A 26,916-nucleotide genomic window follows, 5' to 3' on the forward strand; every position below is an offset into this window, starting at 1 on the left:
CACAGCCCCATTTCCCATTTTTGTGCTGTTCATCCCCTGGAGATGCTGGATTGTCCTTCAGTGAACCCCAGAATGGTTTGGGCTGGAGAGAACCTTAAATATCTTCTCCTTCCACACCTTCCCCTGTCCCAGGCTGCTCCAACCTGCCCTGGGACACTGCCAGGGATCCAGGGGCAGCCACAGCTCCTCTGGGCACCCTATTCCATCCCAAAACTTCTTTTTTTTAAATGCTGTTCATCTCCAAAAAGAAGCTGCATGAGCCCCAAAAAAATCCCTCAACAAACACCAAACCAAGCTAAAGCAGCAACAATTCCTCTGAAATTTTGATTTTTGTGTATTTGCTGTGGTTTTACACACCCCATGTGGGGCTGGGCTCTGATATTCCTCCCAGGTGGAAGCTGTCCCTGTGCTGGGCATCCCTCAGGGTGACCATCCACAATACAAATATTCCAAATGAAAAGCACATTTTTAGGCAGCCACAAGCCATCCCTCCTCCTAAAGGGCACATCCTAAAGTTCTGGAATGAGGGAATAAGAAAAATTACCTGGCTCAGCTTCTTCTTCTGCCTGATGTCAAATGACAGCCCAGCTGTGAGGTGGGAAAAGAATGAATTTTCAATAAGTGGTTGATCAATTCTTTTCTGGTTTTGCAATTCCCCATCCAGGAATGAATATGCATCCTCTGCATTTTCCAGAGAAATATCCAGCATCTTGGGGTATTTAAAATTAGATCTGTATACATTTACTGAGTAATGATTATTCTGAATTTCATCCGAGGCAATTAAAAAAGCATCATGATGACATTTAAGGTGATATTTTTCTCCCCTATGTTAAATAATTATAAATAATAATAATGATTAAACAAATTATTCTGTTCCTCCCAGTCTGGATCAACCTTTAGGTTAATAATCTCAATCATTAAAATTCATCTGTCTCTCCAAGGATTGAGTAGTTTCAAAAAAATTGGAGGAACCTTTCTGCAGAAGGGTGATTGATAATTACCAAAGAAAAGATGTTTTGTGGGTGAAAAATGGGGCAGCTCAGCAGATTGATTGGGTTTGATCCTGGTCAGGTTGAGGTGATGTTTTCAGCAAGTAAACTTTGTCTTTTATCACTTTTATCAGCTGCCATCCTCTCTGGGGGATGATGCAGGGGTCGAGTCCAGGCAGCTTCCAGCAGGCAGAGCCAGGGGTGACCTCAGGTCACATTTTTGGGGATAATTTGTTAATTAGAATAGCAGTCAGGCCCTTTACCTGTGATTTTCTGGTTCTTTTTCCTCAAACTGCCTCTGTGAATGAGATTTTTCTTGAGTAATTTCAAGTTGAGACCGGCAGTGTCCATCAGTTCCTCTGCCTTAGGGTTGGTTGGTTTCCCCCCAGAGCTGCCTAAATCTCTTTATTTGGGATTTAAAGCACCAAAACAAAGAGCTGAGAATGCAAAGTCAACTTTTAGGGCCCAAATGGATACCCATAATATATATATCCAGAATATGGAATAAAGATATAGAACATACCTATATACAGATATGGAATAGCCAGAATATGGAATAAAGATACAGAATAATCCTATATCCAGATATGGAATATCCAAAATATTGAATAAATATATAGGATATGCCTATATCCAGATATGGAATATCCAGAATGTGGAATAAAGATAGAGAATATACTTATATCCAGATATGGAATATCCAGAATATTGAATAAAGATATAAAATATATTCCTATATCCAGAATATTGAATAAATATATAGAATATACCTATATCCAGATATGGAATATCCAATATATGGAATATCCAAAATATTGAATAAATATATAGAATATGCCTATATCCAGATATGGAATATCCAGAATATGGAATAAAGATAGAGAATATACTTATATCCAGATATGGAATATCCAGAATATTGAATAAAGATATAAAATATATTCCTATATCCAGCTATGGAATATCCAAAATATTGAATAAATATATAGAATATGCCTATATCCAGATATGGAATATCCAATATATGGAATATGCAGAATATGGAATAAAGATATAGAATATGCCTATATCCAGATATGGAATATCCAGAATATGGAATAAAGATATAGAATATATTCCTATATCCAGAATATTGAATAAAGATATCGAATGTACCTATATCCAGATATGGAATATCCAATGTATGGAATATCCAAAATATGGAATAAATATATAGAATATGCCTATATCCAGATATGGAATATCCAGAATATTGGATAAAGATATAAAATATATCTTTATATATGGAATAAGGATATAGGAATATCCTTTTCAAAGGAATTGGGACCAAACAGGTTCCCTAAATCCAGAATATGGAATAAGGACATAGAATAGGGATATAAAATATAGGATGGGATGTGGAATAAGGATATAGAAACATCAGTTTCAAATGAATTGGGATCAAACAGATTCCCTAAATCCAGGATATGGAATAAGGACATAGAAACCCCACCTTCAAAGGGATCAGGAGCAAACAGATTCCCTTTATCTGGAGTGCAGCCTAAGGATTCACAGAACCCAGACAGAATCTGGGGGACCACCAAGTTCCATCTGCCTTCCCTGCACTCAGACCTGCCTGCTGAGAACTCTCCTCCTCCTCCCTCTTCTTTTCCCTATTTTCCCCTTCTAAGCCCATTTTTATGCTCCCATCTCCCTCCTCAGCACCCTGGGTGTCCCCTGCACCCCAGTGCCATCGTCCCAGCTCCTGCTGGAAATCCAGGGATTCTCCTGAGCCCAGCCCCTGCTGCAGACAGACAGACAGACAGACAGACAGACAGGCTGCCATTCCCTGGAGAACAGCCCTGCTCAGGAAATGTAGCTATTTCCGCTCTGCCTGCAGTCAGGAAATGAGGAGGAGGCAGCACTGGAGATATTTTTTGAATTTGACAGGATTTTTTTTTCCCCCTCGTTTCAGAGCAAGGAATGCTCAGCCTGGCTGGGCCTGCAGCAGGGGGGGTGTCAGGTTTTGGGGTCATGCAGGATTTTGGGGCTGTGTCAGAGCCAGGTTAAGGTCTGGGATTTGAAAGCAGGAAAATGGGATCAAATGATCCAAAGGTTCCAAGCCAAAATAGTAAACATGACCTCACAAAGCGTCTCTGCCTTCCCTTGCTGACGTCCTCACTGGCTTGTTTGACTTTAAACTGATTTTTTTTTTTTTTTTTTGAGTTGGTTTTGGTTTCAGAGTTTGTTTTGACACGGAATTAAATGATTTCAATGAAAATGGAATTGTTTTGATTCTGTTCAGAATCCAGAGCACATTTTGGGGGCTGCACGTGTGGAAATTCCCATCCGATCCCACTGCACTGAGAAGGGATTCAGCTCCCACATTTTAATACTGGCCCACTTTTACATTCATTTAAAATAGACTTTCTTCAAATTAATCCCATGAGATTGTAAAGCAGTCAAGGGTGCTTTAGTTTTAATGGAAGATGTGTGGAAAATTCCCTGGATTGTTTTAAAAATCTCCTTCTTATTAGTGGGAATATCCTGGAAATTCCTACTGCAAGTAGTGCTTGAAAGCCTGCAAGTGTTTGCAGTGGAGATGGAAAATAGAAATGGTGATCATTTAGTGCTGTTTGAGAAACTTCTTGGGTTTGGAGTTAAAGAGAAGATAATTCTTGCAAAATATTTCAAATTTAACTATTTTCAAAAACAGGCCCAGACTTTCTCTCAAGGAAGGTTTTCTTCTTTTCTTCCTAAGAAAAATCCATTTGTTTAGAATTTCCCATTTCACCAAAATCTTGGCTATTTTTAAAAGGCAACAGGCATTCACTGGAGATGGATTAAAAGGGTTCTGCACTGACTTTGGATTTGTCTTCCATATATGAAAAAATAAGAGTAAAGCTATAGTCAAACCTATGTAGAAGTAAAAAGCAAAACGTCATTTCTAATGAGGGATGAAACATTTGTTTGGAAGTTTTTGAGTGGAGTTTTACAGGATTTAAAGGTTTTTCCTGATGTTATTCCCCACAAAAATGTTGCTGTGCCATGATCCTGATTTTTCCCAGGGTGTTTCCACCACTGTTCCCTGGAATTTTGTGGGATTATGGCTGAAATGTGAGCTCCATTTGTTGATGTTTTGGAAGCAGAGTCCCAAACCAGAGGCCAAAATCCTGCCATCACCTCGGGAAGGGCCTCTGCCCTCAGAGTGGCTGCTCCAAGAGTTCCTCCAGCAAACCTTTCCCAAGGAAGGGACGCATGGAGCAGCTGGATCTGCCCCCCAGAGCAGCCAGATCTCCTGTCTGTGCCCCACCTGTGGGGTTCAGGGGTTAGAAATGTGTGCTCAAACTTCCAGACTGGGATCCCAGCCGGATTTTCATGCTGCAGATCCTTGGTGTTTTTCCTGCAATCCCAAAATCTGGTTTGTTGTGCCACGCTGTGTTTGGCTTCCCTCGGGTGGAATTGTGGAGTGGTTTGGGCTGGGAAGGACCTTAAAGATCCTCAGTTTGTGCTGAGGTTGGCAAAGGAAGCTGAGTGTGCTCCTGGTGCAGCTCAAAGAGCAGCAGAGCCGTGGATTTGGGATCTGGGGAGGCAAAAAAGAGGGAGAAAAGGCTAAATTATTTTCTTGTGGCCATCCAGAAGGAAAACAGGCAAAGATGAATCTGAGCTGCACTGCTAAGCTCGTTCCCTCAGCACCCAGTGCCTCCCAAGCCTTGTCCCGGATCCCTGATTCACAGAATTCACAGAATTGACAGAATTCACTTCAAGGTCACCCAGTCCAGCCCAGCCCAACCCCTCACCTAAACCCTGGCCCCCAGTGCCACATCCAGGCTTTGTTAAACACACCCAGGGATGGGGACTCCACCACCTCCCCCGGCAGAACATTCCAGAACTTTATCACCTTTCTGTAAAAACCTTTCCCTGCTCTCCAGCCTGTATTTCCCTTGGCACAGCTGGAGGCTGTGAGCTCTGGTTGTGTCAGTGCTGCTGCAGACAGAGCCCAGCCCCAGCTGAGCACAGGCACCTCTCAGGAGCTGTGAGAGTGATGGGGGCAGCCCTGAGTCTCCTTTTCTGCAGGCTGAGCACCCCCAGCTCCCTCAGGGCTCCTCTCAGGGTTTGGTTCCCAGCCCCTCTCCAGCCTCGCTGTCCCCTCTGGATGTGCTCAGTGTCCCAAGGTCCTTCCCAAGCTGAGGGGCCAGGGCTGGGCACAGCACTCCAGGTGTGCCCTCACCTGTGCCCAGTGTATTCCAGCTGAGCTCAGTGTGGCCAGGGAAACACAAATATTGCTCCTCACACGTGGAGAGCAGCTCAGGTGCCCATCACCCATCCATCCATCCATCCATCCATCCATCCATCCATCCATCCATCCATCCATCATCCATCCATTCATCATCCATCCATCCATCTATCCATCATCCATCCACCCATCCATCCATCCATCACCCACATTATCCATCCATCCATCCATCCATCCATCCATCCATCCATCCATCCATCCATCCATCCCTCCATCCATCCACCCACCCACCCACCCACCCATCCCAGCCCTGTGACCAGCACCCAGCACCCAGCTGGGCTCTGCAGGCTCACGGAGGCGCTGGGGATTTTGGCTGGGGCCGTCAGGAGGAGCCTCCAGCACTGTTTGGTTTGGGGTTTCCGTAGCAGAGCACAAATAATGTTTGCTCATGAGGCAGAGCAGGGACACAGTGCCAGAAATAGAGAAATGGAGGCTCCTGACAATCCTGCAGGATGTTGCTGGGGTGTTATCAGATGATTCATCCACTCTGAGGCTGAACAATCGCTAACCTCGAGACACTCTCACTTTCACGCCCTCTGACACACATTCCACAGAGGACAAATATCCTCTGCATGAGTAAAACCTCAGGACTGGGGATTTTAACTCCTAAAGGTCACTTTGTGAGTGTTCAGATGTTGAGTTTGAGCTTTGCTGCCCAGGCCCTGAGCCTCGGGGGGTTTCTGTGAGTGCTGTGACGTGCTGGCTTAGAAAATCCTTTCTGGATGCTGATCACAGTGATGGCTGTGGAGAGGGACTCCAGAAAGCCCATGGTGGAAACCACTGAAATCAATTACAAAGCGAATAAATTTGGCCCAGATGTTGTGATACAACCGAGCTGAAGGCAGGAGGGAGCTGGGCTGAGGAAGAGATCCAGGAAAGCTGGAAAAGACATGGCTGGAGGCATTCAGGAGCTTGCAGGAGGGTTCTTCTCATGGAGAAACTCTTGTTGATGGCAGCAATAACACCTGGTGCCAGGTGAGCAGCTGGATTTGGAGACCTTTAGTTTCAAACGTGCCCCACCATGGAGAACAGCTGGATAATGGACGAGCTTCTGTGCCATTCCCTCTGTTGGAAGTGTTTGGTTATTGTGCCGTGCTCGAGGGCCACCAGTGGCCGTGCACTTGGTGATCCTGTTTGTTTAATTGGATTTAATTTACTCCTGGCCCCCGAGCTTGGCTCTCGCGGGCGGTGGCCCCTCCAGGCCGGGGCTCTTTTCCCTTGCGAGCTCGCAGCACTAGATGGCAGTGTAATGGCAAAAACCTGCCCTGCCGGGGAGCAAAAGGCGAATTTCACCCCAAAACCACCCGCGGTGAATTTTCAAATTTGAATGAAAAACAACCAGGCCTCAAAAACGCCTCTCCAAGCTCCTTTAATTCCCATAACGGGCTCTGGGAAGAACCAGGACAAGGTCTTCCCTGATGAGCCAGTGGCACAGGAGGGATGCCAGTTAATGCCACCCACAGATTTGGCCCACAGCAGCATCTCAGGCAGACCTGTACAGAATATTTGGTCAGGAGATTTGGGCGAGGTCTAAAATGCAGAAGCACCAAAACAAACAAACATGATATTTTTCTTCAAAATGAAGCTCATAATTCCTTACCAGGATCATGTTTGGAGTTACTTGGCAGCCCCAGAGGTTATGGTACAATAAATTAAGCTGTGGATCATCTCCTTTCAGATCCCTGCAGGATTCAATCCCAGTTTTGGGGCCCAAAAGGGGATTTAAGGGGTGCACAGCCTGATGTTCTGCAGGGAAAATTCCATGCCATGGAGGCACATGGGGTGTGTGCATTTGTGTCTGTTTTCTCAGGTCTGGATTGGCGCCCTCATTTATGACCAGGCCTTTAAAAAAAGGAGGAAAATGTCACAGTATAGAAAAATAAACAGGGTAAAAAGAAATGGCAGAAGGACCACGCTGAACATGGCCCTTTCTGGACGTCACCAAGACAGCTGCTGGCCCCGAGCGAGATCTGAAGGTCTTTGTTAGGAAACGTTATTGCTGAGATTTTCACTGTTTGGATTTCCTGTTTTCCTCACTTCTGGACCCTTTAACTTTTGTAATCTAAGCAGGGTCAGCTCTGGTCATCCGTGGGGAAACAGGCTGGCTGTGAACAACAAGTGCTGCTGTAGGTGAGCGCTGGGGAGGAGCTGGAGCCAGCCAGGATCCTCAGCTCAGGCTGCTCTGACCTTCTGGGCACTGCTGGCCAAAAGACTTCCCTGTCTGCATGAAAAATACCCAGCCTTGGTTTTGAAATGTTGAGTGATGGAAATCCACCCACTGGCCTTCAGGAGTGCCTGAAGGCAGGGGGGAATTGCCTCTGGCTGATAAAAATCTTGGTTTTGGTCAAAACCTACTTAGGTTTAATCTCCCTGTGCTTCTACCTGTTTGTATTTCTCATGGAAATCTATTTTGTACAAGTCTTTGATGCCCTTAGATAATGATATGGCCCAAAAGATGTTCCAAGAGCCATCATCTCCCAGATAAGACGTGAAAGTCTGAGAGGAACCAACTGATCTCTCCCAAAAACCGTAATATTTTTAGGATGTGCCAAAATCCATTCAGGTCTGACCACCCACAAACTCCCCAGGCAGTGTCGGTGCCATAAATGCTTTTAGCAGTCCTGGGCTGGGGATCTCTGTGTCTCCACTGGCAGGAAATTGGGACAATTTTCCTTGCAATAATTAAAGCAAAATCAGCTGGAAGGGATGAAGTGAAAGCATTGTAAAGGTGCAGGAGTGGAGAGAAAGGTTGAAAAGCCCCCCCCACTTGTTGGCAGGGGATTGTGACCCCATTGTGGTCGGGGCTGCTGAGCTGCTGTGTGAGATTCTTTGTCACTGTGTAATATTGAACAGTTTCTGAGTGGGGTGATCACAGCTGGGCACCGTGGGCAGGTACCAGGTGAGCCTGGGAGTAAATCTGTCTGTCAGCTCTGAGCGGGGTCTGAAGGAACACCTGCCAGGGTGTGCTGAGCTCAGTTTCCCTCCTGGACATGATTTTGGTGTAGGATAAACTTGGGATTGTCACCAGCCCTGGGGGATGGCCAGGAATTCTGCTGGGAACCATCAGCAACCTTTTCCTTCCCAGCACTGTTTCCTACCTCAAACACTGATTTTGGCCACTTGGGTCTGCTCTGGAAGGTGATCCTCACATGGCTAAAAAGCCTCATTCCCTTCCTGATTATCCATGGTCCATTGGCACAGTTACCCATTGGCTTTTCTCAGGGTGATGGTGGCCATCCAGGAGATCTTTGGGACAGTGAAATCTTTGCAGCCCCAACTGAAATAAAGTTCAATTGGGAAAACTTTCACAGGGTTGGATTTGTCCCAGGACCTCCACCCAACATTTTGGTTTTCACCTTCAAATCCATAGGTGTGATTGGTGCCATGCTGGTTTTAGAGCTTCTCTTCTCATTTATGGGGTGTCTTGAAGGGAGGCAGAGAAATCACCTGGGGCTGTATCAGTGCTGTCCATGCACGAGGAGATTTGGGTCTGTGGGTTGTGGGATGGGCATTGAGGTTGTCAGGGATCTGAAGGTGTCAGAGCACACTGAGTTATGAATTACTGAATTATATCTGAGTTCTTTGGGACAGTGAAATCTTTCTGGCTACGACTGAAATTGAATTCAATTGGGAAAACTTTCACAGGGCTGGATTTATCCCAGCACCTCCACCCAACATTTTGGTTTTCCCTTCAAATCCATAGGTGTGATTGATGCCAGGGCTTCTCATTTACAGGGAAGGGAGGCAGAGAAATCACCTGGAGCTGTATCAGTGCTGACCATGCACGAGGAGATTTGGGTCTGTGGGTTGCTGGATGGGCAGTGAGGTTGTCAGGGATCTGAAGGTGTCAGGGCACACGGAATTACGGATCATTGAATTCCGTGTGGAGCAAGAAGGCTCGGGGTGCTGCCGTGCCGTGGGGCCGGCGTTCCCATCCCTCCTCCCGCCGAGCAGGTGGAGCGGGCAGCAGCCCCATCTCTCCCACTCGCTGACCTCCCAGCAGCGCTGCTCCGGCAGGACGTGGTGATTTACAAGGCCAAGGGCCAGCAGGAAATTCCGACCTCCGCCCCCCCGGAGCACGGAGGAAGCCGGGGCAGCGCCGGGACTCAGAGCCGCTCCCGGGGCAGCGCGGCCGCGGCTCCTCCGAGCCCGCCGAGCCCCGCTCGCCCTTCCCCGGCTCTGTGGGCGATGGAGGGAGACTCGGTGACCAGAATCCGATTTTATTGCGGGACACAAGCACTTATGTACTATTTTAGGGAGACTAGCAACGTGGACTGCAATGATTAGGTTAAAATCACGTACACAAATTTGTGCATATAACAATATCTCTTTCTTGCAGAGTTTAGTGGGATTTTCTTTTTCCGATAAACCTGTTTGATTGAATCTTCTTGCAATCCAGGTCTGATTTTCAAAGCTCCGTTCGCTTTCGCCGAGGCATTTTGTCTATCAATTCTCTTGTGCTAATAAGGTCCAAAGTGCCGTGCACCCCAACATGGGTCCAGCTGGAATTCACTGGTGCTGCTGGAGGAGGAAATGCGTGGTTTGAAAAAAAAAAAATAATCCCGATTTGGTTAATGCTATTCTTTAATAAACAACTTATGGCAGGTGCCTGGCAGCTTATGATAATTAACGGGGTATTTGGCGGGATCAGAAAATGCGCTGAGCTGAACAAGTCTCTCATCTGTCCTTGGCTCGCTGCAGCGGGATGGGGTCATTGGCTGTCTGGCTGCAGATAATAAATCAAAGGGCTGGAGAAGCCGCAGGAGAGAGGGCATGAACTGCCCGAACATTCGGCTCATTGTGGCGGCGGGCGCGGAGCTTTCCCAGCCACATTTTCACTTCTCTCCAGCCCAGTTATTCCCTGCGGGCGGCTGAGCTGTCCCAGCAAACAGAGGTCGCTTTACCTTGCCTAAACAATGACTTGGCTGCAGCTTTGCCAGCTCTGGAGCAGCCGGAGCGAGCTCTAAAGGCTGCCAGGGGGAGTGGATCGGGCTGCTGTGCTTGGGGCAGGGTTTGGGATGCTCGGGGATGCTGCCGTGGTGGGATCAGCTGATCCCTGAGCGGGGATGGAGCTCGCGGAGGAGCAGAGTGGCTGGGGAGGAAACAGCCAGGAGCTGGGGGAGTGGAGAAGGGATGACTTTCCTCTGATGTCAAAAATCCCATCATTCAGTGCTCGCCGTGGAAAAGGCGAGAGGAGAAGAACGTGGAGAGAGGGAGAGGCAGGGAGAAGAAATGAAGGGAAAGGACAGGCACGTTCTTCTCCTGAACCCTGGAGGCTGAGCTTGCCCTCCCTGGCAGGATGGAGAAATCCGGCTGGTCCCGAGTGCCAAGCCCTGCAGAGCCTTGCAAGCCCCAGGGATTGTTCCCAACCCATCCCGATCTGGACTTGGTTAGTACTGCCTTGGGATGAATAATCAGGGAGATAAAAATTGTCCAGAAACTTACAGCACTTTCCACAGGGCTCTCTTTGCCTTAGCTTTTATTTCTGGCAGTTTGAATTTCCTGCTCCCTGTGCTCGTGCCTGATCCTCGCAGGGCTGGGAGAAAGGAGCAGGGCTGGATGGAAGTGAAGAAGCAGCAGAGCTGGAGCTGCCCTGGAGCTCTGTCCAGGTTCCTATTTCTTCCTTCCGAGGGGCTGAATATCAAAAAGGTGCCAGGTTTTGTCCTTCGTGCATTTTGCTGTGTGCCTGTAATTAGTTTCTCAACTGAAAAAGCTTTCTCAATTGGGAAAAGCAAAAAAAGAAAAAGAAAAAAGCAGGAAAACCAACCCCCCACATTTTTGGCAGTGGGTTGTTTTTCTAAGCAATTAATTAAGAGCTGATTTTAAAAGAATTTGAATGAATCCTTCCACTCTGTGTCAAGCATGGATTTTGTATTAATCACTTCACTACTCGCTGGCTGAATAAGGACTGAAAAAAGATGCAGGGAGTAAAAATTTCCCCAGGAAATGAATCAGACGAGGAACCTTTGCCTCATCTCGCCTCCTCCAAGTGAAGAAAGAGAGGATTTTGTCAATGCTGGGTCAGTTTACAAACGTGTCCTTTGCAGGGTGAGTCAGAGGGAGTGATGCATTTCACAGCAATGCAGCTGCATGCAGCCCTGCATGGCAGCCAAAGAGAACCAGCAGTGAATCCTCCAGCCCGTGATAGCCAGGAGAAGGAAAATGCAGCCTGTCAGATCTGCTCGCGTGTCAGCCGGCTCTCACTGCCTTTGAAACCAGCCTCAGAATTCCCCCTGGCTTCCATGGGAGCAGGGAAATCCCTGGGGATCTGGGTGAGGGAGAAATGGGGATTTTTATAAGGTGGAGCTGGTGGAGGATCCAGGTTTTTTCACTGGAATTTTCAGTGGGATCCAGTGTCCAGTCAAAGGTGGGTGCTCCCAGGTGGGCACCACCCCTTTGGGATAAAAATCAGGAGCAGGTGGGAAGTTCCTGTCTCTGGAGCTGGCTGCAATACATGACAAGTTTGGAGTTTTCCAAGACGCTGGACAAATATTTATGTTTTTTCCCCCACCAAGCACCAGCCTTTGTTAGTGTTAGAGCTGTGAAGGGATGTGCAAAAGCTGCTGTCAGGAAAGCACCATCAAGATTTGTTGTTGATGTTTTGCTTGTGGGTGAGATAATGACATTTAGCAGAGAGTCTGAGCTGAAATAGGAAAATTTTAATCGTTTTCCCTGGTGCCACTTTCCCCGGCGTTTCCTGAGACTAAACCTCGTTAAGTGTGTCAGTCCTCGTGGGTTTGGGGTTGTTTTAGTGGCTTTTCTGGAGCTTTCCAGGCTGTAACGGTGTTTAGCAAGAGGGTGAAATATTTGGTGGGTCAGTGGTGAGATCACAATTTTTGCTGGCCGAGATTGGTGTCCTAAAGAAAAATGAGAGGAATAAGAGGAATGTGGGGATGATAAGAGGGATAAGAGGAATGGTTGAGATGCTGCAGGTCTTTCTTTGGGATAATGCTCATCCTAGGAAAGATCTGTAATTAAACCTCGATTAAAAGCGTTTTTATCAGTGCAGGTTTTCAGCCTCTTGGCTCAGACCATCCCAGTTTGCAAACATCAAAGTGGCAACAGCGGGGCAAAAAAGTCTTGGGAAGGAGGTGGAGAATGGCAGACCTGGAGTCAAATTGAAATTTTCGAAGTGCTTGGCCAGCACTTCAACCACAGAGTCCTCTTCTCTTGAGGGTTAAACGTTTCCTCTTGGAAAAAGAGCCAGAGGCTCTTGATTATCCATGCAAAACAGGCCAGGGCTTTGATTTGTGAGGTTTTGTCTGCCACACTTTTAAACGGATGAAGCTTAATTTAGATCCCCACAAGAAAATCAAAATTCGACGGCAGAGACACAGCCCCACTTTCCCTCTCTTATCCCGAGGCATCATTCCCCACCCTTCTCCTTTTTCTCCTCCCCAACAAAAAAAACCAAAAAAAACCCCAAAAAACCTCACTTTGAACGGAACACATTTGGGGGATAGGGGAACAATTAAAGCAATGATGTGTGTGCTTCAAGGAGAAAAGCGAGCTGCGGTAGCTGTGCTTTGACAGGTCTTTGGAGGATTTCAAGGAAGTTACACCCACTTCATTCATGATAATCGGCTGTTTAACGCCGAGCAGCTCAGTGTTATGAATGAAAAGGGAGCGTGTTTTGGCTTGCAGAACAACTCGCAAATCTAATGCTTCACTCGTCAAATAACCAGCCACGTTCACCAAAAAAAGAAAAAGGAAAAAAAATAAAATAAAAATCTTGACTTCATTCTTGAAATTAATGGGGAAAAAAAAAATCCTGCATCTTCTTTTCTGTAGGGATCCAAAAATGTTTTGCTCCCCTTTGCCATATTTGTAAATCTTTGTGGCTGGATGAGTTGGGGGAGAAAATGCAGCCTCTGCTGGACTTTGATGCAGCTAAAGCCAGGTCCTGGTGGCTTTTTGTGCAATTGATGAGAACATGCTGAATTTCACATCATTTTGGGGGCAAAAAGAAAACAGAAGGGAAGAGAGGAAGGAATAAGTTTTGATTTGGATGGATTGCAGAAGCTCTGTGGGCTCTGTGCTGTGCCTGAGCATTGATTAGGAATAAATCAACTTTTTGACTCATTGATCAGGAATTGATTCCACAAATCCAGCTCCAATTGAAGCTGGATTTGTGGAATATCATGGTTTCCTGGAGCTGCCAGTTGCCTTCATCCCTTCTGCTTTGTAGACTTGGATGTCACCCGGGAGGTTGTTGGAGGTCAGAATATGTTGAATTAAAGACAAAAACACTTTGAGGGAGCCTTTCAACTTCCCTAATTCCCAGTTCTTTGGGAATAAACTGGCTTTTTGTGGAGGAGCAACGTGCCCATCCGTGGCACTGCCTCCTCCAGCAGGAGGGAAGGGATCTGTGCCTGGGCAGGAAGGAATGCAGCTCCTTTGATCCCATAAACACCCACAGGTGGTTGCAAAACGTTTGTCATGGGGCTGAGCTGAATCTTTCTTAATTGGAGTGGAGGAAGGAACGTGTGGAATCACTTCCCTCGGCCGGGTTTGGGGTAGAAGTGCCAGCTGGGATGGTTTAAATTCGAGCAGAGTTTGACAGAGCTTTAATGGGTGCTTGCACCGAGGGCTGGGCTGTGCTTGGGGAGGTGACCTCTCCCTGAAAGGGAAAGAAGCCCCCCAAAAAATGTCAATTGGAGCAAACACAGTTCCAGCTGATGATCTTCCATCTCTGGTCAGCAGCTGGGAGCCTCAGATGAAGGTGGGAAAACAAATTTTCCTGGTTGCTTTAGCATGGAAATAATTCCCAGAACAGCGTTTGGCCCAAGGCAGGATCTCACTGCAGCCCTTCCCACTTAAAGTGGGGGAAAAGGGAATTTTGGGCCAAAAGGGCTGAAGGCAGAGGTGGGTTGGATGGAGCCTGGGGTGAGGGGGAGGATGGGCATCACTTCTTCATCTCCTACACAATAAATTAACCCCTTCTTCCTTCCTTTCCTCCGCAGGGCCGTGTTTGGGGGGAGCCAAGGACCGAGCAGATCCTTTTTCATTTCCACTCCTTTTCAGGGTGAGTGAATCCTCTTGTCTCCACTCCTGCCATGTCCTGTGCAGCTCCAGAGTGTGACTTGAGGTTCAGAGGAAAATCTCTCTTTTCCTAATCTTTGCACTGATAACACAGAGCTTAATTTAGCAGCAGTCAGGCAGAACATTTGGATTTTGTCATCCATTTCCAAAACCATTGTTGGCTTCTTCTTCCTTTGTTTCCACACACCACCACCCCCAACTCGCTTCAGATTTACATTTTCTTGGAGGTGCCAAAAGATAAGGTAATGCCAACTCCATGATGAATTAGCTAATACTTTCCTCTGCCCTGAGATGGAAAGCCTTTATCTGAGTCACCTGTTAATTATTATTTTATTTATTGGTGCTTTTGAAGGGACTCCAGTTCTGCCCTCTAGAGAAATGTGGGCAGGAATTTGTAGGAAGAGGATGAAAGTGAGCCAAAGGAACTTCAACTTGATATCAGAGAATAAGTATTAATGTTGAGATTGGGGTGCTTTTTTATCTGTATTTTGCAAGCCCTGAGCAGTATCAGAGTCTTATTGTCAAAATCACTGGAAATACAGAGTTCTGAGGCTTCCCAGTGTCCTTAGAGATGCAAAAATCAATAAAAACCTTGGTTTTCCAGAGGCTGTGGGACTGGCTCAGCTGTTCCTAAGATCAGCCCACTTGCCTGAGCTTGGAAAAGTTATGGGGAAAACTCACCTGGGGCACTTGTGGTGTGGAAGTTTCCAGAAGCTTGGTGCTGGTGCACATCCCTTTGTTTTGGGAGCTGGGAAGAGGCTGCAGACATCTCCTCCCAAGTGAGGATCTCTCCAGTGGGAAATTGGGGATTCAAGCTGCAGCTCAGACCAGGGGATGGTTATTCAAGGTGCCATAAATGCATTGACACAGGAGCAGGGACGGGAGAAGTTTAATTAATAATGATAAAGTTTAATTAATAATGATAAAAAGGGGCAAACTGGGGTTGGGTAATGAGGATGGAAAACCCCACTTGACAGGAGAGAGCTGCCACACAGATGGGAATAGAACACATCCTGCTGTGCAATCTGGGACAGGGGTTTGAAACTGTGAGGGAAGAATTTCTTCTTAATATCCATAATAATATCCATATTATTATCCATACTACTACTAATAATAATAATAATACTAATAATAATAATAATATCCAATCTAAACCCACTCCCACTTGGCAGCCATCCCCCTGGAACAATCCCATTTTGCTTTGGGTCTCAAGGAACAGATTTTTCGTTCTGTGTGAGCACTGAGACCCAGCTCTGTCCCTCCTTCCCCACTCCTGGATGTCCTAAAGAGGTGCCACAGGTCTGTCCCCAGGTGCCAGTTAAATATTCAGTGTGCAGCCCAGTGAGTGGCACCTGTGCCTGGTCTCCAGGATATTATGGTCTGTGAGCCTTGGGTGCTCCTGGAATCACCGTCCCAGCTTTGTCCTGCCCAAATCCAGCTCCAAATGCCTTTTTTGGCCTTGATTAGGCCCTGGGCTTGGTTTTGCTGTCACCTGTTACTCTGCTGAACTCAGAGCCTGAATTAGAATGCCCAAATTAGAAGTTTTTGTGTTAGAATTAAAACTCAGAGCCTAAATGAGAAGTTTTATTCTGAATTAGAGTAAAACTTCCCTTGGTTTCAGTGGGGTTAATCTGTTCCCGGGCTGGGAGAATTGGGAAGATAAGAGACAAAAATCTTCCTCAAACAGGAATCTTTTCCCCTCACACCAATTTTTTTTTTTTTTTTCCTTTAGGTTTAACATAAAATTTTTGCCTTCCCAAAGCAAAATAGGACAGTGATGGGGGAAAAACTGACAAAGTGAGTTTAGATTGGATTTTAGGGGGAAATAGGGTGGTGTTTGGATGGAATGGATTTCCCAGAGAAACTTCCCTGGATCCCTGGAAGTGCCCAAGGCCAGGAGGGACAGGGCTTGGAGCAGCCTGGGATGGTGGGAGGTGTCCTTTGATAGGACAGAAATATTTCTAATAGAATATTCTAATTTCTGCCTAATAATCTAATAAAATATTTGTAATATTTTGCCCACGGCATGGAATTAGAGGAGCTCAGAGCTCCCTCCCAAGCCCAGCCATGCTGGGATTTGATGGAAATTCATCTCTCAGGGCTGGGTTTGGCAGGATGAGGGAGGAGTGGGAGGCGATGGGAGCAGCTCCTTTCCCTCCCGTGTCTCAGTGTGGTCACCTCAGATGTGGCACAGCCTGCTCTGCTTCCCTCCCTTCCTCCAGGAAATCTGAGCCCCAGCCAGGCTGCAGGAATGTCTGAGTGCTGGATTCCAGCTGCACTAATGCTGCTCTGCTTTGCATGGACAGCCAGGTCCTGGCAGAGGCAGCTCTTACTGCAGGTTCTCCCTTCCTGCTTCCCCAGTGCCCCTAGGAAGGCTTGGACTGGTGAATTCTTTAATTTCAGTCCTTATTTTTAATGAGATTGTAGCTTTGAGGGCTGATTATGCATTCTAATTGCTGATTTTTTAAACAGGAGCAGGGAGCAGAGCCCAGGTTTCCCCTTTGCCAGGTGAGTGCCAAAGGCAGCACATCAGTGGGCAATTTTCAGTGCACTAAATCCTTTTTTTTCCCCACTGAAAACGTGAAAATTCCATCTTTCTTTGCCCACAACTCTAGCAGGAGCTGTGGAGGGTCAGGAGAGCTGGGTGTTGAGGGCACTGAGAGCCTGGAGGGGCAGCACATCCTCCTCTTTTCCTTGGTCTTTCCCCACTGCTCTGCTTTGCTTGTTTTAGAGAATCCCAGGGTGGTTTGGGTGGGAAGGGACCTTAAAGCTCATCCAGGTCCACCCTGGCACCTTCCACCACCCCAGGCTGCTCCAAGCCTGGCCCAGCGTGGCCTTGAGGACACCCAGGGATGGGCAGCAGTGCTCTGTGAGTTTTCCCAGTGAGTTTTGCCCTCAGGAGAGCCCAGAACATCCTCCTGCAGGTCTGAAAGGATGAGTCAGGTGCGGCAGTGGCACCTGCACGGACAGCACCTCCCATCCAGCCTTGAAATGGAACCCAGAGCTCCCAGCTCTGCCTGCAGCCCAGAGCTGAAGGCAGGAGGGGCTCAGTGTTCCCTGAGCCCCTGGCTGTGCTGCTGGCAGCGCTCTGCTCCTTCCCACCCCTATTTTCTGTCCCTTTTGCTGCCTCCCTTCCCTCCCTCGGCACCCTCCCCACACAATGGGCTCCTTTCTGCTCCAGTCCCCTGCTCCACACAGGCCCTGCTGGCTCCTCTCTTTGGGATGCCTTTCAGGGGGAAGCAGAGGGGAAATGTTCCTTGTTCCCAGGGAGAAGCAGCCCTGGCAGCCTGGGTTATTTTGTCGGACGTGTGGCTTTAAGTGACGCCTTTGCCATCTGTTCCGTCTGCTAATTATGAATGCAAAACAAACGGAGCCCACAATTGCTTCATTTAGAATAAGAGAGATGGCAGTGACCAAAACAGTTTTATTTTGGTGTCAGATGCTCTTTTTAGTTCTCCTGTCTCTTCCTAATCCAAAGCAGGGCTGGAGCTCTTCTCCCTCTCCCCGTTTGCAGCAGTGGGTGTTGCTCTGACAAACGGGACCAACTTCTACATGCTCAGCCTTCAGGGTTTGGGGGACAATCCCACAAGAGCAAGGAAAGGGAAAAAAATCTTCATTTTCAGCTGATTCCAGCTGTTCTGGTTTCAGTTCAGTTGTGCTGCTCTCAGAGCTGCAGAGAGACAATCAGGGTACCTGCAGAGGGTTTGCCAGCAGTGTGTGAAGCCCTTTCCACCCCTGGTTCCCCTCCCCACAGGAGAGTTTTGCAGCCAGGGTGGAGGGAAGGAAGGATGCTCTCTGCTGGGGCTGTGTCCAGAGCCCAGGACAATCCCACAAGAGCAAGGAAAGGGAAAAAAACCTTCATTTTCAACTGATTCCAGCTATTCTGGTTTCAATTCAGTTGTGCTGCTCTCAGACCTGCAGAGAGACAACCAGGGTACCTGCAGAGGGGTTGCCAGCAGCATGTGAAGCCCTTTCCACCCCTGGTTCCCCTCCCCACAGGAGAGTTTTGCAGCCAGGATGGGGGGAAGGAAGGATGCTCTCTGCTGGGGCTGTGTCCAGAGCCCAGGACAATCCCACAAGAGCAAGGAAAGGGAAAAAATCTTCATTTTCAGCTGATTCCAGCTGTTCTGGTTTCAGTTCAGTTGTGCTGCTCTCAGACCTGCAGAGAGACAACCAAGAGAGATTGCCAGCAGTGTGTGAAGCCCTTCCTCAGCCTCTCCACCCCTGGTTCCCCTCCCCACAGGAGAGTTTTGCAGCCAGGATGGGGGGAAGGAAGGAAGGATGCTCTCTGCTGGGGCTGTGTCCAGCAGCCCAGGACAATTTGAGGTTTTTTTAGCTTTGGGTTGTGGGTGAATCATCCCAAGGTTGGTGATCCATCTCCTTGGGTGGCTGGGCTGTAAGGAGCCCCCTCCATTTATTCCTTGGGTGCTGTCACCCCTTCAACATTCCCAAAATTGCTGCTGACTTACTCCAGACCATGGGGAATGGTGGAGGTAGCCCTGGCAGCACAGATTGATGTGACCTAGCTGGGGAAAATGGACACTCTCCTCCTCCTCCTTCTTTCCCTCCCCAGCCATCACTCTTGCTGTGATAATCAGCATGCCTTTAATTGTGTTTTTTGGCTGGCTCTGTGTGGAAGGGCACTGGGCTGGAAGTGGTTTTATGCCTACTAAAGCCATGTTCTGGACAGTAGAAGACCTCCCTCTTTCCTCCCCACAAATCTCCCTGAAAACTTAGAGATTATTTTTAAATAATTCTCACAACCACCTGCTTCTCCCAAAGTTCCCATTTAATTTTTTTCCCCCAGTTGGAAAGGAATGGCAGGGGAGACTCTCCCGGTGAGAAATTGTGTCTGAAAAGTTCTCCCTCCCCATTTCCAGCTCCCAGCAGGCTGCCCTAGCCCAGCTGAGGCAGAAACACGTGGAGGGCTCTGTCATGAAATGCCCAAATGTGAGAAGGAACCCAGCATGGGCTGAGATCCCAAACTGGGCTGGGATCCTCCAGAGCAGGGTCCTGCCCCAGCCTGGAGCCACCTCTGCTGTAGGAAGGATGGGCAGGGATTCAGGAGGCTCCAGCACGAGGGTTAAAGGTTCTGTTGGTGTCCCAGGCCTGAGGGATGATGTGGTGGTTTAAACATTTGGACTGGAACCAAGGGATGTGAGAGAAATTCCAGGCTCTGATGGTCACTTCCTCTGTCAGCTCCTGGAGATCTCTGCTGCTCCCTCTGCTCCCACCCTCTGCCTGTGACCCCTTCAGCAGGGGATTGAGCTGACAGCCAGGGAATGCTCTAAAATCCTTCAATTTGGGGCTAAAATTCCAGTGCTCCATCCCCACCCTCTGCTTCAGCAGGGGACTGAACTGACAACCCAGGGATTGCTCTGAAATCCTTCAGTCTGGGGCTAAAATTCCAGTGCTCCATCCCCACCCTCTGCCTGTGACCCCTTCAGCAGGGGATTGAGCTGACAGCCCAGGGACTGCTCTAAAATCCTTCAATTTGGGGCTAAAATTCCAGTGCTCCATCCCCACCCTCTACCTGTGACCCCTTCAGCAGGGGACTGAGCTGACAGCCCAGGGAATGCTCTGAAATCCTTCAGTTTGGGGCTAAAATTCCAGTGCTCCATCCCCACCCTCTGCCTGTGACCCCTTCAGCAGGGGACTGAGCTGACAGCCCAGGGAATGCTCTGAAATCCTTCAATTTGGGGCTAAAATTCCAGTGCTCCATCCCCATCCTCTGCTTGTGATCCCTTCAGCAGGGGACTGAACTGACAGCCCAGGGAATGCTCTGAAATCCTTCAGTTTGGGGCTAAAATTCCAGTGCTCCATCCCCACCCTCTGCTTCAGCAGGGGACTGAACTGACAGCCCAGGGACTGCTCTGAAATCCTTCAGTCTGGGGCTAAAATTCCAGTGCTCCATCCCCATCCTCTGCTTCAGCAGGGGACTGAACTGACAGCCCAGGGATTGCTCTAAAATCCTTCAGTCTGGGGCTAAAATTCCAGTGCTCCATCCCCACCTTCCTGCAAAGCTTGAAGCTGGAAAGGAAGGACAAAAAGCTCAGGAAGTTGGAAGGACAGGGATGAATGCCCTTTCCTCAGCCTGGTGACAGTGAGGGACAGCCTGGATCAGGGCCTGGGGGTGGCAATGCCAGGGTGCCTTTTCCCCTGGCTTTGGTGAGATTCCCAAGGAATGGGTGTCCATGAGCAATGCTGGAGGGATCAACGGGAAGAAGAATTAATTTTGTGCCTCCAGAGCTGTATTTAGTAAATGTTGGTCATTGAAATCCATTGAATTGGATAAATTCTTTGCCAGTGTCACAGTCTGATGGATGAAGGTTTGTCCTCCTGGTACCTGTCAGGAGGGAAGGGAAGAAGGAAGGACAATTTCTGGACTGTTTCTTTAGGTTTGTCACCATCTATTTTCTGCTAAATTAATTTGTACTTGAAGGTTTGTGTGTCTAGAAGAGTTTGCAGGATCAGCTGCCCCGGTTTGGTGTTAAAATTTGCATTATCACACCTTTAATTTCAAGCTGGAAGATAAATTTCCTTCTCTCTGTGGGATTTCTAGAACAGGACATGTAGAGGTCAAAATTTCTTGCTAGAAAGCCTTGACAGGTGTGAAAAAATTAATCCAAACCATTCATAAGTCATGATTCTCTTGATGGGTTTAACTGCTCTGGGACAGGGAGTCAGCTCTTATTCCAAATATCAGCAGTCTTGGGTCAAATTTGGGCTGTGGCTTGTCAGGAATGGAAATTCTGCAGATCCTGGTGGTGTTCCATGGCCCATCTGAGTGAAAAAGAAAAGGTGTGGTTTGCCTGCTGTAGGAAGAGATTGGAGAAAATCTCATTTTCGTGGTGATGAGGCAATAAAAACCCCCATGGCCAGCAGCAGCAGCAAGGTGGAGTTTGCATGAGGGAAAGTGCAGAAGGGAAAAGGCTCCCTGAAGGAAATGACCTGAGCTGCATTTACTCCACTTTAGAGGAACAATTAATTGGGGTTTTCTCCTTTTCTGGGGATTTTTCTACTCTGTGGATGCTTCCAAACAGTTTTATCATTTCCTAGATATTATTATTTCCTAGATATTATTATTTCCTAGATATTATATTTTCCATGAAGGAAACTGCAGAAGGGAAAAGGCTCCCTAAATGAAATTACCTGAGCTGCATTTACACCCCTTTATAGGAACAATTAATTGGGGTTTTCTCCTTTTCTGGGGATTTTTCTACTCTGTGGATGCTTCCAAACAGTTTTATCATTTCCTAGATATTATTATTTCCTAGATATTATTTTTTCCATGAGGGAAACTGCAGAAGGGAAAAGGTTCCCTGAATGAAATGACCTGAGCTGCATTTACACCACTTTATAGGAACACTTGAGTGGGGTTTTCTCCTTTTCTGGGGATTTTTCTACTCTGTGGATGCTTCCAAACAGTTTTATCATTTCCTAGGTATTATCATTTCCTAGATATTATCATTTCCTAGATATTATTTTTTCCATGAGGGAAAGTGCAGAAGGGAAAAGGCTCCCTGAAGGAAATGACCTGAGCTGCATTTACACCCCTTTATAGGAACAATTAATTGGGGTTTTCTCCTTTCCTGGGGATTTATCTACTCTGTGGATGCTTCCAAACAGTTTTATTATTTCCTAGGTATTATTTTTTCCATGAGGGAAACTGCAGAAGGGAAAAGGCTCCCTGAAGGAAATGACCTGAGCTGCATTTACACCCCTTTATAGGAACAATTAATTGGGGTTTTCTCCTTTTCTGGGGATTTATCTACTCTGTGGATGCTTCCAAACAGTTTTATTATTTCCTAGGTATTATTTTTTCCATGAGGGAAGCTGCAGAAGGGAAAAGGCTCCCTGAATGAAATGACCTGAGCTGCATTTACACCCCTTTATAGGAACAATTAATTGGGGTTTTCTCCTTTTCTGGGGATTTTTCTGCTCTGTGGATGCTTCCAAACAGTTTTATCATTTCCTAGATATTATTATTTCCGAGATATTATCATTTCCTAGATATTATTATTTCCTAGATTTTATATTTTCCATGAAGGAAACTGCAGAAGGGAAAAGGCTCCCTGAAGGAAATGACCAGAGCTGCATTTACACCACTTTAGAGGAACAATTAATTGGGGTTTTCTCCTTTTCTGGGGATTTTTCTACTCTGTGGATGCTTCCAAACAGTTTTATCATTTCCTAGATATTATTATTTCATTGATATTATTATTTCCTAGATTTTATTTTTTCCATGAGGGAAGCTGCAGAAGGGAAAAGACTCCCTGAATGAAATGACCTGAGCTGCATTTACACCCCTTTATAGGAACACTTAGGTGGGGTTTTCTCCTTTTTTTTTCCTGGGGATTTATCTACTCTGTGGATGCTTCCAAACAGTTTTATCATTTCATAGATATTATTATTTCCTTGATATTATTTTTCCCAAGATTATTTGGGATTTATTTTCTTTTCAGCTCGTTCCAAGTGGCAGGTATTATCCCAAAATATTTGCTGGAGGGGAAGCAACTCTCATCCCCCCTGCAAGGATTTTCTCTCTCCTTTAAATTCCCCAGTTCAAAGCACTAAGGCTAATGACACTTGTAATGATGATAAAATGGAGTGGGGCTGCATGGAGTAACGTTTAAAAATAATGATACACCTCTAAGTAGGTCTTATAAAAGGAAATCTTAAATAGCTCCAGGGAAACAGATGCTCTGGGGGACTTGTGGATAAAAATAGTGGCTTCCAATTGGCAACCAAAACAAAAATGGAGCCCCACTCAGTCAAGCTCAGCAGCAGAAATTCCTCTGAAAACCTCGGGGTCCCAAATGGGAAGGTGTGAAGAGCACCTGGTGCTGCCCCTGCCGTGGGGCTCAGCATCTTTTCTCCTCTTCTGCTTTTCTCCAGAGAAAATGGAGTGGTTTGGGTGGGGAGGACATGGAAGCTCATCCAGTTCCACCCCAGGCTGCTCCAGCCTGGCCTTGGGCACTGCCAGGGATCCAGGGCAGCTCTGGGCACCCTGTGCCAGGGCCTGCCCACCCTGCCAGGGGAGAATTCCTCCCCAGGATCCCAACTAAACCCCCTCTCTGTCAGTTCAAAGTGATTTTTCCTGCTATTTCCCAGCTTTCCCTCCGTAGTCGTGATGTTCAGTGCTCTGTGCACTCAGGAGCTTTGCCCAGGGCTCCTTTTTGGGGCTGCTCAGGGCTTGGTGCTTTCCTAGGATGGGAAAGGGCCGAGGCAGCCCAGCAGAGCTGGAGGTCTCAGCTTTGCAGGGTGAGGCTTTCCGAGGAGAGCTGCAGGTGGCTGGCCAGGGGCAAGGGCAGGGAGTGTCTCCCTGCTCCCCTGGGTGAAGGTCTGCAGGAGACAGAGGAGTGTGGGCAGCCCCAGCCCAGCTCAGCGTCTGCCTAGCTACCAATTTCACTGATTTTGAGTTCAAATAACTGGGATTTCATGGACACTGGGAGCTGTGCCTTGATCCCACCTCCGGGCTCTGCTGTGGAAGAGAAAACCTCCTCCAACACCTCCTCATTCCAGCTGTTTGCCCTTCATCAGCCTCAGCAGCCCCTCCAACCCCATTCCAGCTGTTTGTCCTTCATCAGCCTCAGCAGCCCCTCCAGCCTCATTCCAGCTGTTTATCCTTCATCAGCCTCAGCAGCCCCTCCAACCCCATTCCAGCTGTTTGCCCTTCACCAGCCTCAGCAGCCCCTCCAGCCCCATTCCAGCTGTTTGCCCTTCATCAGCCTCAGCAGCCCCTCCAACCCCATTCCAGCTGTTTGCCCTTCATCAGCCTCAGCAGCCTCTCCAGCCCCATTCCAGCTGTTTGCCCTTCATCAGCCTCAGCAGCCCCTCCAACCCCATTCCAGCTGTTTGCCCTTCATCAGCCTCAGCAGCCCCTCCAACCCCATTCCAGCTGTTTGTCCTTCATCAGCCTCAGCAGCCCCTCCCATTCCAGCTGTTTGCCCTTCATCAGCCTCAGCAGCCTCTCCAGCCCCATTCCAGCTGTTTGCCCTTCATCAGCCTCAGCAGCCCCTCCCATTCCAGCTGTTTCTTGATGTGTGGAGCTCAAGGCAGGTGCTTCACCCCCACGTTTTTGGGTTTGGGACAGAAGCAGCAGCCTGTACCAAGGAGCTGAGCAAGCTGAGGGAAGGGGAATGTTTATTTTGTGTGCTTTTGTTTCACTCCCAGGAACACTCCAAAATCCTGGTTTTGTGATGATTTCTGCTTTTAGGGCAAAAGCTGAGTCTCAGATGAACAGTTTTAACTTGTTGGTTTGGTATTTTTCTTTCAGATGGGTTCTCCCAAGCCGAGACAAGCACTCAGGTGAGTCAAATGTTGATCTCTGCTCCCAGCTCATGGAATGCTTCTCCTGCCTGGGGTGGCCTGGACAGGGACCCTCTGAGGCTGAGCACGAGGAATTCCCTCTCCTGTGCTGTTGTCCTGGGTAGAAAGCAAAGGTGATGCTCCATGGGGAACTGTGGGTTCCTGTTATGGGATGTGCTGCCTTCAGGACAATCCCTCACTCGGAGAATCCCAGATTTGATGGGACTTTAAAGCCCACCTCATCCCAGCCCCTGCCATGGGAAGAATTTTCCTTGGGAGCTGCAAGTCCTCCTGAGTGCTGAATGCCCATGGAATTGGCTTTTCCCACGTGTGCTGCTGCTGGTTTTGTGGATTCCTGGATCCCTCTGTGAGGATGGAAATCTCATCTCCCCCAGTGCAGGGCACAAAAGGAGCAGGAAAAGCAGGTGCTGAATGATCCCTCTGAGCTGTCCATCAGCAGGAGAGGGTTTGAGATGGGTAAGAGAGGGAAGGAGGGCTTAAAGAAAGAGATGGATTTCCTGCATCCAAATCAAGGAACAGCCAAAAAAAAAAAAAAATAAAACCCCACCAAGTTTAATCCTGTCCCAGACAAGGTCAGCAGGCACAAATAGCTCAGGCTTTGATTTGATCTGTCCCTTCCTAAAAGGGAAAGGTGAAAATATTACATCCAAGAGTGTGCTTTGGGAACAGGCAGGGGGGAAGAACTGAAGGGGGGAGGGGAAAAAAAAAACCTTGTTTAGTGTGGCTCTGTGACCCCATGGTGCTGGGAGAACGAGCCCCAGTGTCTGGTGGCAGCGAGTGGCTCGGACATGGTTCGATCTGGCAGGGATTCAGACATCTGCCAGGGAAGGGGGAGAGGAGAGAGAGGGAGAGACGCTGCCAGAGCCTCGCCGCGCTCTAAATCTGCCCGGAGAACGCTTCCTCTTTAAAATTCCCTTTCCGAGCAGGGGCTCCTATATTTTATATTCAGCAGCGAGGTGCCCGCCCCCCAGCCCTCCCCACCCACCGCCGGCCCGGCTGCCTTGGGCTCCTTAAGGCGGAGGATGCTCGGGAGCCGCGCGGGGCCGCGCTCTGCCCGCAGCGCCGCTCCAGCCGGGATTGCTGCGGAGCCGTGCTGCAACGGTGCCGCAGTGCTGCGTGATCGGAATGCCAGATGCAACCGGGGGGGAAAGGCCACCAATGTGCCCGGATTCCCAGTTTACACAAGTCTCCTTAGCAACTTGTCTGATTATTTTCTTCCTTTTCCCCCCCCCCCCCCCATACGTGCGAGTGCAGCGGCGTTGTCCCAAATCTCCAGCGAATAAAAAACATCCCCGAGTTTTTAAACCGCTTCGGGTTGACGGTCTCGGGGTTGTTTTGCCTTTTCCTTTTAAATTAGCGGCTTCATTTTTATTTTATTTTATTTTTTTTTCTCCCAAGAAGGATGGCAGAGGGGGCACTGGGATAGTTTTCATTGTGACTTGCCCAGAGTTGGTTCCTTTGAAGTTGTTCACATCTCAGCCTGTGGAATTCTTCTGCTTTCTCCCCATTTGCCACAGGATTGGCACCAGCCTGACATTGTTACTCATTGCAATTGTATTTCGAGCCGGGCTGATTTTCTTGTAATTTTTTTCATTTATTAATTTATTTATTTTAATCACCCGCATCTTTTTTTTTTTTTTCTTTTTCATTTCATAACAACCCCTTTGATTTTCCAAACATATTTATGACTTTCCAATATATTTAACAGTCTGTAAAATGGAGGAGAGGAGGAAAAAAACCAAAACCCACCGGGGTGAGAGGATTGTGGCAGTCTGTCCCTGAATCCCACATTCCCCTCCCCGTGCCATTTTTTTTAGTTGCCTCCTGAAGAACCCCCTCCCTCCCCAGAGGAGGGAGTGGCCTTGTAGGGATCAAGGTACGTTGGATTTTTTTTTTTTTCCACATTTCTGTGATCCTTTATTAATAGCATGGGGCAAGAGAGAGGCTGAAGGGTGGGGAGAGCAGGGGAGGAGGGTGGAGAAAAGCCGAGCTCTCCTCCAAGCCCTGCACCTTGAAATAACTCAAGGGGAAAGGAGTTGCAGCCTCACTTGAGTTGTTTCAAAATCTTCCTGGGTGCTTTTACTTTTTCTTTTGCTTCTATTTTTTTTTTTTTTTAATTTCCAAGGGGAGGGGGTAGAAAAAGAAAAAAATAAAAAGAAGAAACTGAGCCAAAAAACATTTTGAAGGCTTGATCTTGGCTTCTGTACAAACAGATGTTGCCTGTCATTCCGTTGTTAAGCAGGCAGCAGATTGGAGCAAGCAGCAGCAGTTTAGGGG

The 26,916-nt window shown here is 47.7% G+C and overlaps 1 protein-coding gene across 2 annotated transcripts in view; it reads left to right on the top strand.

The window, feature by feature from the left end:
* Window positions 1–26,916, top strand: part of LOC132338084 (uncharacterized) — a 139,524-nt gene that overhangs the window by 88,048 nt on the left and 24,560 nt on the right. Inside the window, exons 6-8 of one of the 2 annotated variants that reach the window (XM_059867250.1) lie at window positions 14,229–14,290; window positions 16,780–16,815; window positions 24,587–24,618. In XM_059867250.1, the coding sequence (XP_059723233.1) occupies window positions 14,229–14,290; window positions 16,780–16,815; window positions 24,587–24,618 (130 nt within the window). The remainder of the gene's footprint in view (window positions 1–14,228; window positions 14,291–16,779; window positions 16,816–24,586; window positions 24,619–26,916) is intronic. The other variant, XR_009489357.1, reaches the window with a different exon arrangement.

The sequence above is a fragment of the Haemorhous mexicanus genome, chromosome 24 (genome assembly GCF_027477595.1).
Source record: "Haemorhous mexicanus isolate bHaeMex1 chromosome 24, bHaeMex1.pri, whole genome shotgun sequence".
Lineage (NCBI taxonomy): Eukaryota > Metazoa > Chordata > Aves > Passeriformes > Fringillidae > Haemorhous > Haemorhous mexicanus.